The sequence below is a fragment of the Brachionichthys hirsutus genome, unplaced genomic scaffold (genome assembly GCF_040956055.1).
Source record: "Brachionichthys hirsutus isolate HB-005 unplaced genomic scaffold, CSIRO-AGI_Bhir_v1 contig_723, whole genome shotgun sequence".
NCBI classification, from domain to species: domain Eukaryota; kingdom Metazoa; phylum Chordata; class Actinopteri; order Lophiiformes; family Brachionichthyidae; genus Brachionichthys; species Brachionichthys hirsutus.
In genome coordinates this window covers 368,837-381,553 of record NW_027180336.1, presented here as the reverse complement: position 1 = coordinate 381,553, position 12,717 = coordinate 368,837, and the positions used below count along the sequence as shown (strand labels likewise).

The 12,717-nt window shown below is 40.5% G+C and overlaps 1 protein-coding gene across 1 annotated transcript in view; it reads right to left on the bottom strand.

Moving 5' to 3' along the window:
* LOC137913591 (electrogenic sodium bicarbonate cotransporter 1-like) overlaps nt 1-12,717 on the bottom strand; it is a 35,231-nt gene that overhangs the window by 13,863 nt on the left and 8,651 nt on the right. Inside the window, exons 3-7 of the mRNA XM_068757234.1 lie at nt 11,999-12,166; nt 5,001-5,136; nt 3,805-3,965; nt 2,855-3,034; nt 1,179-1,274 (exon numbers count right to left, since the gene is read on the bottom strand). Coding sequence (XP_068613335.1) covers nt 1,179-1,274; nt 2,855-3,034; nt 3,805-3,965; nt 5,001-5,136; nt 11,999-12,166 — 741 coding nt within the window. The remainder of the gene's footprint in view (nt 1-1,178; nt 1,275-2,854; nt 3,035-3,804; nt 3,966-5,000; nt 5,137-11,998; nt 12,167-12,717) is intronic.

Here is a 12,717-nt window from a genome sequence, read left to right as displayed (position 1 = left end):
AGCAGGATCTAAGAACTTAGTGTAAAAGAAGGAAGAGCAGAACCAGAGAGGAGACAGTGGCCCAGAAAGTTCGCTCCGGATGCAACACCGAGATATTAAGGAAACGGATATCTTCATGGAAACCATGGAGAGAAACACAAACCGACGTCGTCATCGTCACTTAGCTGGAGCAGACTAAAAGGCCAATTCCTAATTACCTCTCCATTCAATTATTGTCAAAGCAAACATTTAGGTCAAACTGAAAAGGGCTCATTTGAAAAGGACAATAACTTGTTCTACATGAAATTCTATGGAAAATCTTGAATCGGAAACTATTACTATTCTATCTGAGATCAGACATTATCAGTTATTTTATAACTAGAATGTATTAGTAATATAATTTCTACGTAAGATATAAACCCAATATAATGCCATCATTGAGGCGTAGCTAAAGACAGATGCCAAAAAGCCGTCTTGAGCATCAATCCTAACTCTTTGGAATATCTGATCGTCTTCTCCATCTTTCTTCATCCTTCACATCAACATTCCACTAAGTGCTTTCATCATGTTTCATCCAGTGATTCTTCATCTGCTGACTGTGGGTTTTTTTTTCTTGTCATCTCCAGCCTGACAGATCTGACGGCACAAAGTGACCTTACTTCAGCCCGGAAGCTGTCAGCAATAAGAGACGGTCTCCAGAGGGGTCAGAGGGCGTAACTTCTGATGCCACTGTAGCCTTTCATTCATCTGCCCCCTGAGCATTGTGGGTAATAACATGTTTGTCAGTATGATGCAGCCAGTGTAAATGATGAAGAAATGTATAGTACTTAAAGTAATAAAGGGAATACACAACTAAATTCATTTTGAGCCACCTAAAAATATATCTACTACTCACTGGATGTACATCTAAGTATACTGTAGTTTGGTCAGAGCTACATTCAAACTGCAGCTGTGTTGTTTGATGTATGTGAATCTGCGCCAGCAACAAAAATATGCTGTCACATTTTTCACAGTTACGTGGATTTGCTCTGTCACACAAAGTAAGATACGGAATTATATAACAACTAACAGCAACTAACAGAAATGTAAATTTTTTGTCTGCTTAGTGTTGAGCCAATCAGAACTCATATTAAACACAGCGAAACTGACCAGTCTGACCAGGCTGCAGTGTAAATGTAGACTGGGCCAAGTCAACTTACTAAGCCAGTCCATGCTGGTGCTCGTTTGAGACTGCAAGTCCTCCATCGATATGTGACCTGACAGGCAAGTCAAAGAGTTCTGAAGAGGACTGCGAGCTTTTAGCAGCAGCAGCAGGTTATCAAAGCCAATCCAACGAAGCAAGAAGAGGGACATGGAGGGGAAAGATGGCAAAAGAGTTGGTAGAAAAGTCCATTCAGCCAAAGCAAGATATAGTTTAGTAGAACAAAATCAAGTAAATCTGCAAAATGTCATTTAAATAGCATGCAAGCAATAAAGTGAGATGAGACTAAATCAGTGCACCATGGGTCACTGGACAGGAACACAAGGTGTCAAATCGTGTTGTGTGATGCACTTTATCCTTACAAACCTATCATAAATGAATGATTATTAGTAAAGCTCTTTATCGCAGTGCTGCGATCACGATACGTGATGAGTTGCTATTTGAGCACGCCAAAGCAGATCATAAATAAAGGGAGCTTTTCTTTTCACAGAGTCTTAAACCCCTTTCATAAATCTAACAGCAGATAATAAAAGCCTTCACTTTCCAAAGACCCATGGCACTGAACAGTTAATTACACTGTCAACATTGAGTTAAGTTGTTATCGTGTTACAATCAAAGCAATGATACATGCTTGTATCACGGTAAGACGCCAATGTGCAATTAGGGCTGCCACGCTGCTCATGTTTGAAATCACTTTTAATGGCTTTGGCAATAGACTAATTATTCTAATCTACTTGCAGCGCGGTGCAGCTGCCTGAGGAAAATATGATGTCAAATTCATTTAAAAAAGGATTTGGTTAATGAGAATGCTTTTCTTTAAGCCACGCATGTTGAATATACCAACATACCAATATCTACATTCTTAATTTTCAGAACATTTGTCAAGTTTTATTTGCATAAATCATAATTCAGCCAGTAATTCAATGAAGCCCATTATGTATGATGAGATGGTATATAATGCTGTAAATAAAAGATTAAACGATTTAAATTAAGTGCGTGATGCTTCAATCTGGTAAACATTCAGCAAAATATAAGACAATTATTTTCATTCTAGCAGCTTTATATGATAATCTCTCTAGTTCACTATTAATCAAAGGCGTGGGTAAAGTAATATAATTTGTCGTGGCCCTGGACTTCTCTCACCAGTGTCATAAATTCATGCACCAATTGAATATGCCGGTGTTAAATATCACTGCTGAAGAGCAGACACAGTGTTTTCAAGATCTATTGAGGTTCGTGTATCTGTGAGTTAGTGCAGGAGAGTTCAGTGAGTACATTAATCGTGCATTTAATGAATAAAACACCAAACGTTTGTGATGAATTAGATAAAGATTGCCACAACTTTAGTCTCACTAGAGTGAAAGTAAAGTGCACAAATAATTAGTTTGTATTAGCATGTTCAAAATATTTTAGTATAGGGCTCACACTGTATAGTAAAGCTTCAGGTGGAAAAAAAAGTTTTCTTCATCTATTAAGCAGAAGCTAGTATTTATTTTTGACTAGAGGATAGCAGTGTACCTCAAAAACTAGAAACTCACTGTCTACCTCAGGTTCTAATTTAAGGCGTTCATGTCAGTCTGTAATTTAGTCTGTAATTTAGTTTTTTGTTCATCATCCTTCCTTCATCATTTAAAAAAAAAATAGAAGACTGCACCAAACTGGCATCAGCATTACCGGTCTCCTGGTTGGAAAACAGCCTACTTGCACCGGAGACCGTCTTTCCAATGTCAGCCAGAGAGCGCAGGTTGGACTTCTTGGTCTGGTGACGATGTTTTCGTAGAAGTGTGTACATCACTTTGTCCTTCAAGTCTGGTTTAAGCTGGCCGATCTCTATCTGGTTGTCAGTGATCATCTCTGGGGGTGTAGAGAGAGGGTTAGGGATAACATAGGGTCAAAAATGATCTCAAATCTCAATATATTTCGGTTTAGCCAGAGAATTCTTTTTTTTATATATATATATTCAAAATGAACAATATCTTAATTAAAAAAAACATTGTTTTGATTTTTCTTGACACGTGAATCATAGAGACTCTCAGACCCCCCCCCCCAATATGGAAAAACTACGAGACATTTGATGAAATTCTAACTTGTTGCAAAGCAAAATATGAATAATAGTTTTGCCATTTTTCAAATCATATTTTCATTTGGGTTGATATTTCCCCTTGATGTAGCATTTCAGCCAATTGGCTAAAGATAGAACAGTTCACTACAGATAAAGTATGAATTTCTTTGTGGGATATTATATATTATATTAAATCTACATACTGAATATGAGATTGTCTCTGTACGTTTTAATGTCAAGTATTGTACGAAGCAAGTGGCACCTTCAGAGTCATCCAGGGCTTTGGGAGCTCTGGCTAATCTTACATGCTTTGACCTTAGTCTACTGCATCTCTTCAAATACCTAAAAGAGGAATTCTAAATTATAACTTTGTTCTGTCAAATGTTGCTTTATTTAGTAATTAGAATTAGAATTGAAAAACATGAACTTTATGCAGGAGATGAGGTGCAGACTCCACTTTCATTGCATATAAGTGAGTCAAACTGCATCTTACAGCAATGGACACAAAGGGGATGGGAATTGTCTTGTTCACGCCGTTGAATGGTGACCTGCAGCAACCTACCGACAACCTGAGTCAGAGACGAGGCTTCCATGTCCAGCATAATGGTGCCTTTCTCTATGCATGCACGCAGCTCAAAAAGGCTGTGCAAAGACAGCGTGGCCACATGGGGTTTACTCCAGCGTTCACCTCCTGCCTCGACCTTCTCCTCAAACTTGATCCACCTGTAGAGAAGAATAAGAGTGGAGTCGAGATTAATGTAACAATAATAATTATGAGTATTAGTATTATTAGTGTTGCATATTGTAGTTTGGCAAATCTTTACGCTGGATGTCATTCCTGACGCAACTCTCGACCTTCATCCGGGCTTGAGACCGGCACAAGGGAGAAACTGGCAATGCTACGTTAGCTCCTGCTAACCTCACTACCCGTATTACCCGTGAGGCTGCATTGTATTTCATTGTATTGTATATATAAAGGAAATATTTTCAATCTTGCCCCTTTTTGGACCTTAAAAACAATGTCATGAAGAAATGATTTCCCACAGTGTCAATGCTCTGATAATTGAGTCTAAAATTTAACTCAGAGTTACTCGTGCCCCCTAATGAGTACGCCTCTGAATGACCGACAAGCTATCGTGTCGTCGTCGAGTGATTACGGCACATAATGAACCAGAGCAGCCCCTCTTATGTAATCCTCACTGGCCATGTGCAGAAGCTGGATAAATTGAGTTACATCAATGGTGGAGACGATTCAACGTCTCTAGAATTCACAGGCCTAAGCCTTAAAACGCCTTCTTTGTTTATAGTTAAAGTACTTCTAAAGAATACTGAAAGACTTTGGTAGCTCAGTTCTCCAGCGGAGTTCTCCTGGCGTTCATTCAGCCAACGGTGACTCAAGATGTAGATTTCATCTGTGCAGCTGAGTTTAGGATAACAATCACCTCATTTGGAGCCTAAAACACCAGCCAGAGGATCCAGCCTCCCTTTGAGCGTCACTCATCCACTGCTAATGATACGCAAACAATCATCCCATCCCACACAGGGTCATAGAGGTGAAACGCTCGCTTTTTAGGCTGCTCTTAAATCAGTGTGCACCGCCCACACATAGTAACGTCGGAATAACTGATCTTAGAGTGCCAGCTGGAATGTTTCTTTTTGTTTTGTTTTTTTTGCTGGTGAAAATCTGAAGTGTAAACCATTTCAACTCATTTAAATGTCATCATAAAAAATGTCATTTTTCACAGCAGCTGTCCTTACCTGGCCGTCTCCTTCCACTCCATCTCCTGTCCATCCACCGACAGAAGCTCATCCAGCTCAGTGAAAAGTTGCGGGGGTGGTGGGCCATCATCCTCCTCGCCGAGGATTAAGCGGATCCTCTCGGCTGCTGGGGAAACTGCGGAGAGAGGAAAGATACTCCGGTTCATAGGCTGGCAGTGATGCCCGTTGGGGAGACATTTGGACACCGACTTGGGCTCCTCAGCTGGACCATTCCAGCTGATCTCAGGAGGAGATGGAGGTGATGGAATTTTCACCATGACCTCCTTCTTCTCTGTGTCCTCTTCCTTTTCCTCTTTCGCCTCTTGGTTATTGTTGTCGGACATATTTCCGTTCCAAATGAACTGGCCTTGTGTTTGCCCCTCAAATCGCAGTCAGTAAGTGATGTAAGCTCAAAAAGTCTCAAACCCACAGCTCGATCCTCATTAAAATCTCTGGTGGAAGTGACAGTCACGCGAAGCAGCCTTGCTCCACCACTCTGTGAAGCAGGTAGGAGGCGGGGGCGATGGGGTTTAGGGGTCCCCTCAGTGACAGTCTCCCCACTGCTAGCCACATTTCTCCCTCTCTGCCCCCTCTGTTCCAACAGGCCTTCACCATTGGCACTCCAGCCTTGGCACGCTGCCTTGGAGTCCCTCATTAGAAATTAGGAAATGGTCCACAAACTTGCTTATCCTTTAGAAGAGGCTCAGCTTTCCTTCTCCAGTCCTCTCATTTGAATATTGAGAGAGTAGCACAATCAAGCCATACTTTTCCGTGCTTTTCCAACACGTTGTAGTTTAAGTCATCATCAATCATAGTTTAAGTTGACCCATAATCAGGCATGTTCAAAATAGAAGGAAATACTGTCAAGATGTCAAACATTTCCATAGAATCCCAGAGCAATCTGCTGTACTGTATTCTACTGCTCTGGATTAAAGAGGAAGGATGATGATGATGATCCTGGACAAGAGGGGAGTCTCTGACTGAGCTTTCCTGTGCATCTTAAATGTAACCATTGACATATGTACAATACTAATTGATCTGTTATTTAAATAATTACAGGGGAGGTCATTGAGCAAACACTCTTTTTTCATAGTTGCCCTGGTGATAATATATATAAATATTACTTAAATTAAATAACATTACAAAATATCTGAAAAAACAATTAATTTGCAAGTTGCAAACAAATAGGTCATTGACAACATGTGAGGCATGAATTGAAACTGATCATCATGTCTATTTTCTACAAGTTGCCAAGGTTCCAATTAGCCTATTGATTGATTGATTCATTCTTTCATTCATTAAATGACTCGTTCATTTGGTTCATAGCAGGTGGAAAAAGATGCAAACTGTTTCTCGTAATTGTGTTTTCAGCAGCACAAAAACTAAAATAGTAGGTATGACGAGACAAGAGACCTTAAGATTAGTGGCTGGGGGGATAAACTGTCTGCTGGCGCACACACACAGAAGGTGCCACTAGCGTTAGTGACCACAACCTGCTTAATAACACCTTAGGCAGAATAATTTCCACATGCGTTTCACACATTTAGCTGACGCCTTATACACAGTGGTTTACTGAAATTACAGTAAACAGTTAAAACAAGGTTTAAATACCTATATGACCCAAACTACATGCAAACAATAGCAGGCAATGGAAGACAATATCACATCCTCAGGGATGAAGGCTCAGACCTGGCTACTGCTGTACTGCTGTAATATTATAATTGGAATAAACTGTTATTTCTTCCCTATGAAATCAAGGTAGACACATCCTGTGCAAAGAAACACATCATCGTGGTAGATACACAATTCGATACAAGATCAGCAACCCAATTTTGTTTGTTTGTATTTTACTACCACAGTAATTATATCTAAATTATACACTACTATAAATTAATAAGGGCGGTGTGGTGGTGTAGTGGTTAGCGCTGTTGCCTCGCAGTAAGAAGGCACCGGTTCAAAGCCCATCTGTGTGGCGTTTTGTATTTTTGTACGTGTCCGCGTGGGTTTTCTCCAGGTTCCTCTCAAATCCAAAAGCATGCAATTTAGATGAATTGATTCCTTCAAATTGTCCATAGTATGTGGGTGAGTGGATGTTTGTCTATGTGCCCCCCCCCCCCCCCCCCCCCCCCCGATGCGAGGGCGCGTCCAGGGTGTACACCCCGCCTCTCGCCCATAGCAAGCTTGGATAGGATCCAACAAATCCGCAACCCACAAAGTGGTATTGACAATACAGTATTTTATAGTAAAGGAATCACTGAGAAAAGAAAGGCACAAAAGAAATAAGGTATTTCTCCTGTAAAGAAATACATTTGTTCACATTTAAAATAAAACAATAAAAAGATTTACATTCAAGGGAAAAATCAGTTCTGGATCTCCCTACAGATTTTTAAAGCTAGATTTTTCCAGCTTTCTATGACAAAAAAACCATGTTGTTGATTTGTGCTAGCCAGGCTTGTAACAAGTCAAAGTAAAACTCCACTTAAGAAGTTGCTCAGAGAGGACAAAGGTGGGAGGTTGGGTGAGAGAGGTTAAGGGGTGAGGCTCAGTTCAACTTGAAAGCAAAGAGGGGTGAGAGAGAGCATGAAAAGGAAGGATAGAAATGAAAATGCCAACGTTCAAATGCAATTTCAAAGCTCTATGTGCTGTAGCCAAGAGCCATGGGCATACAAAGAAGACTTTGTCCAGGCAGCAGAGGCTCATGGGATAGGGGATGAGGAAGAATGCCTACTGCCCAGCAGAAAGTTTAGTGTGGCTGCCACTAAAGGCCTGTTTAGTCCCGCTCTTGACATGCATCCTACTCAAATAGCTTCCATCTCCTCTGACCTTTTTGAAAAACCCTGCACGGTAAATGGTTACATGGGATCTAATAGCATGGCCATTGTTTGTGACTGTAACGCAACGATAATGCATCCCTGTGTGGCCTCATTCAGAGCAAAGCCGGTACAGGAAATGCTTTTCATGCCTCACATTCAGTATGCAGGGCAGCTAGCACACAGAACAGGCAGCAGAACAGGGATTGGGCTGAGTGAAGAGTAACGGCCAGAGGCTGATTCACTGAAGGCTAAGGATTTGTACCAAGCACATCCAGTCCTGCTGTTTTGTTGTGACAGCTTAGGTGGACAGATTCTGGTGAGGATGTAACAAATACCAGCTGGGCGGACAAAGCCTCAAATGAAATGACTAGATACTGAGAATACGACCGACTGACCGACCAACAAAACAAACTTTACTGTCTGCGATGGTCATGAGTCATCATGAAATTATTAGGAAAACATATTTTAGTAATGTACTATGTATTCTCCTGTTACTTACGACTTACGTGATGCTTACCTTTAGTCAAACTAAAACAGAACACAAATAGTTGCACAGATAAGGGTCGTCAACCGGCAGGCATGTCAGTTAATTGTAATGAACTGTAGCAATGCTTTGATATCACGAGCCAAGGTTAGACATGGATTGTATCAAATAGGACTGCTGTGGAAACAAAACAGTAAAGAGGAAGACAAACATTGTGTAATGAACTGAGAGAGACCAGGTCTCACAATCAGTAGCATGGTTTTGTGATGTCTAAATCTATCCTGATTCATTTTACCGGTAGTAATAATTTCACAAGTTACAGAAGTGCAGAAACTAAATAGTCAGTGAAAGACAGTTGTCCAATTAAAATGGTCTCATAGATTCTAATTAGAATAATTTCAGCTATTTTTTCTGAATGGAGAATGAGTGAAATTGACTTTGCGTCTGGACATTTGTCTTGAGAGCAAGCTGCTCATAGGAAGGAGTTGCTTTCACTCATAAGAGCTGCAAAGTGGTTTTATCAAAGATAGGCACAATATAAATGATCAGAATCAATCGAGATTTTCAGAGAAACGCTGAGTTTGAGCAGATCACGTATTATTACATATGATTATATAAATTAAAGTGAGTAATTGTTAAAAGAACAGAGGTAAAATGCTTCAGCAGAAATGTGAAAACACAGTTCAAAGACCAAAACAGCAATCCATCAAACAGTTCAGTCTACATCAGGAAAATTTTAACTTACAAGACCAAAAGCACAAATAATGAAAAATTAGGATCCTTACTCTGACAATATTATAACTGCATCAGAAAATGTGCTTAGCTGTTGGTAGCTTAAAATATGACGAGGAGAACTAAATGGGTAGTCACAAAAAAACAAGGATTTTGAAGGTAAACGTCAACCTTAAATTGAAAATTAACTAATCAGGTGAATAATATGTTCTTCTGAAATATTTTAGCAATTTCCAGGGTCTCTTTCAATTTCCGGGATCCCGCAGTGCAGGTGGTTTTACACAGTCTTATATCGCTTGTATAAAAAACAGAATACATCACAGCAGTCTGAACCTGCTATTGCTTTGGGAACTTAAGCCCATTTTTATAAGAAGCAACTTTTGAAGTAATCTTTATAATCCACTTTTATAAAATACCTGGTCCAAATAAGATGAGGGGAAAAATATTCTCATCAAAAGGATCAGGGGTCAAATAGCTTTGCAGTCAACACGCATGTAGCCAGGACGATGCATTTACAATCCCTGCAGCGTCCATCTGACCAAACAAGAGGATTTTACTCCAGACAACAAGGACCTTCCCCTGGTGGTGGCCATGTTTCCCAGAGGGCAAATAACAGCAGGATATTAGGAATACTGCATGCCTGTCAGGTTTTGCATGACTGAAAATCTGAGATTTAGCTATAAAAAATATTGCTCAATAACAGAGATTCTCTAGATTACACAAATAGCTGAGTAAACAAATAAACAAACTCAGGTGGGGCTTTTTTTTAAAGCAAATGGTAGCCAAAGAGAAACAAAGCAGTGGAACCAAACTCTAACTTAAAAATCTAAATGTGTTTTTACCACTGACTATGACACTTATAATGGTGGGAGGTCCGGTATACGCTCAGCCTTCAACGCTCCTTTATAGCGACAGACTATAGTTTAACCCTGACAGGTCAGTAAGTTTAACAGGATATAGAAATGCATGATCTACAGATGCTCTCTCTAACCTCAGCCTATTGTGTTTTACTGTGTCTGACTCATTAGATTTGGTTTACAAGAGTGTTTGGTATTGAAATACTTGCCACCTCCTGTGCGATTAGGAAATGGTCCAGATGAGAATGTGTCTCATCTAAAGGCAACATCTGTCCCAGCACTCTGCAGGAGGGCGCGCCTTCCCGAGTGGAGTGATATTTTTCCTCTGGGAAATTTGTTCGTACTTTTTTTTTTTTTAATTAAAAAGGAGGAATCTCTGATGCTGATGATACGATGCTCAGAGAGACATATGTGTGTTGCGTCTTTTAGTCTCTGCCCTTATCCTTTTTATTTAGTTAGCAATGTCCCGTTTAGCAATGTTCAATGCATAAAGCACGCAGAGCTTGTAGCTTTTGTTTTTTTGAAAGAGACAACTGTCAACATAATGTTTAAGTGTACATAGCGGTTCACATTAAACCGTATATATACTGTACATAAATCTGTTTACATGCAATAAAGAAAATGACTCAGCCATTGTGCAACAAAAACAACTGGACTGTCTGCTCATTATTGGTGCCATACCATTTCGCTGTGCGCTTTGTTAATTCCATGACAGGCCTTCCACCAAACCTCCACAGATAAATGCTCTTTCACCCATATCAACCAGCAGAATAGCTCCATGTTGACTGTTCACAATACGTCAATGCTCGCGTTCTCCTGCCAATTTAGTCACATTTTCCACGAAAGGAAAATTGTCAATGTTTCTGTAAACAAACCACGGTGTCTAGTGTTTCACATTTTTTTCATCCTAACCTGTCTCCACCAAGTTATTTTCCGCCTTGACAGAAAAGTACTGAATTACAGATGTCACCTCTAAATTATCCATGATTTTCACATCAATAGCTGCTCACTGAAAGAATTACAGTTAAAGCTCAGCCAGGGTAATTTGATTGTTCCCTCATAAGGGAATAATACAACTGTCATTAAGTCGAACCGGAAATAGTGATGTAGTGAGTCATGTAGTTCAAAATACAGACAGCAGTTTCAGTCCTTCTAAATCAGGTGCAAACAAATGAACTGACAAGGTTGAAGAGTAACTGCAGTCCCGTTTACTTCCAGCAATTTGGGGAAAATGTCCCCAAATGCATTCTTCATAGCCCCACATTCATGATCCATTGCTTCTGCTGCGTAAACGGCATCCCTGCCAAATAACGTTGACCCTTCTGTTTAGAGTTCAATTTTCAAGATGGGTAACAAATACAGAATAGGTTTAAAAATTTCACCTGCATAGTACACATTTCAATGAACATTATCTAACACTCGAGGCATTATTGATGTTAATAGGGATTTCCTCTGATGTTGATTTAAATGTCATTGGTACACTTTAACATGGAAACAAAGCAGCGCTGGGCGGCTCTTCCTCATGTTAAGTCACTTCACCCAATGTAACTTTCCCTCCTGACTTTCCCTCTCAAGCTTTCCCTGAATTGTACAGAGGTCTTTGCAGCCGCGGATCGCCGCAGCTGTGCCTGATGGGATATCATACTTTACACTCCAGCCAACAAAGAGCTGCCAGCCCTAACACATATAGATGCAAACACAACTGCACACACACACACACACAGACACACACACAAAGATTGATGTACTTATGTCTACAAGCGGGGACAAAAGCTCCGGATGGCATGCCCTTCATCGCTGCACTTAACAGGCTCGCATCAGGACGGGTACGATTACATCTGAGCAGTCATTGCTTCAAATGTGAATTCACTCTGCTCTGTCAAAGGTGACTTGTCACGCAGCAGGGCATGCATGACCATTTCTGGCAACTAACTGCACTCAGCAATGTTTATGGGGGGGTCATCAGGGATCACAAGCTCTTCTTTTCTGAAAAAAGAGAGCGGCCTCTGTTACAGGACCTGACGTAATTTCGTTAGCACCGACACGAACAGCCTCTGGCAGAGATAGACATGGGCACTAACATGCCTTGACGTGGGCTCATTCAGGACTTACTTAGAGGCTTGAGGATGCTGTTGCTGGCCTCATCATTGTTTTCGGTGTCTGACTTGTCAGTCTCTGTCAATCTTTCCTTTCTGTCCTTGTGGCCGGTTCTCCGACGGTGACGCCTCCTGCGCCGATAGCTCTTGGGCACATGCACCCCAATGTAGATGGTATGGTGACCTGTAAAAAGCCAAAACACAGATTAAGTCTCATTGCATTAGCCCTTTTTTACATTTGATGCACCTGAAATTTGTGGCTGGCATCAAAATGTGAGATCATGACATGGCCGTATCACCGCAAAATAAGTATAAAATGCTCTAAATGACCATTAGATAAACTTGACCACGTGCCCATTGAGTCAAACAACAAATATTTTCACGTACTAAAGACACCACATTTTAGCATGGATGGATGTAAGGGTTGTCAAAAGTAGAACATGAGAATTAAAATACCAAAACTGCCTGAGTGTCTTTGTCCATGCTATGCAAGATGGCACAGTACCAACAGGACGTGCAGTTTTACATGCAGTTGGGTAGTTTAAGGACAATGAGGGCACATGAACTATACACTATACTGTTTGGTAATAACATCTTATTCATTTCAGATGTTGTGGAAACAGTGGAAGTATACATTTAAAGCCGAGCTAAACTGCTGCAGTTTCAAATGCAGCACAGTTTGCAAATGTCTCACAATCAAGATAAAATTGAGTGTTAGTTACGTTCGTGCTTTCA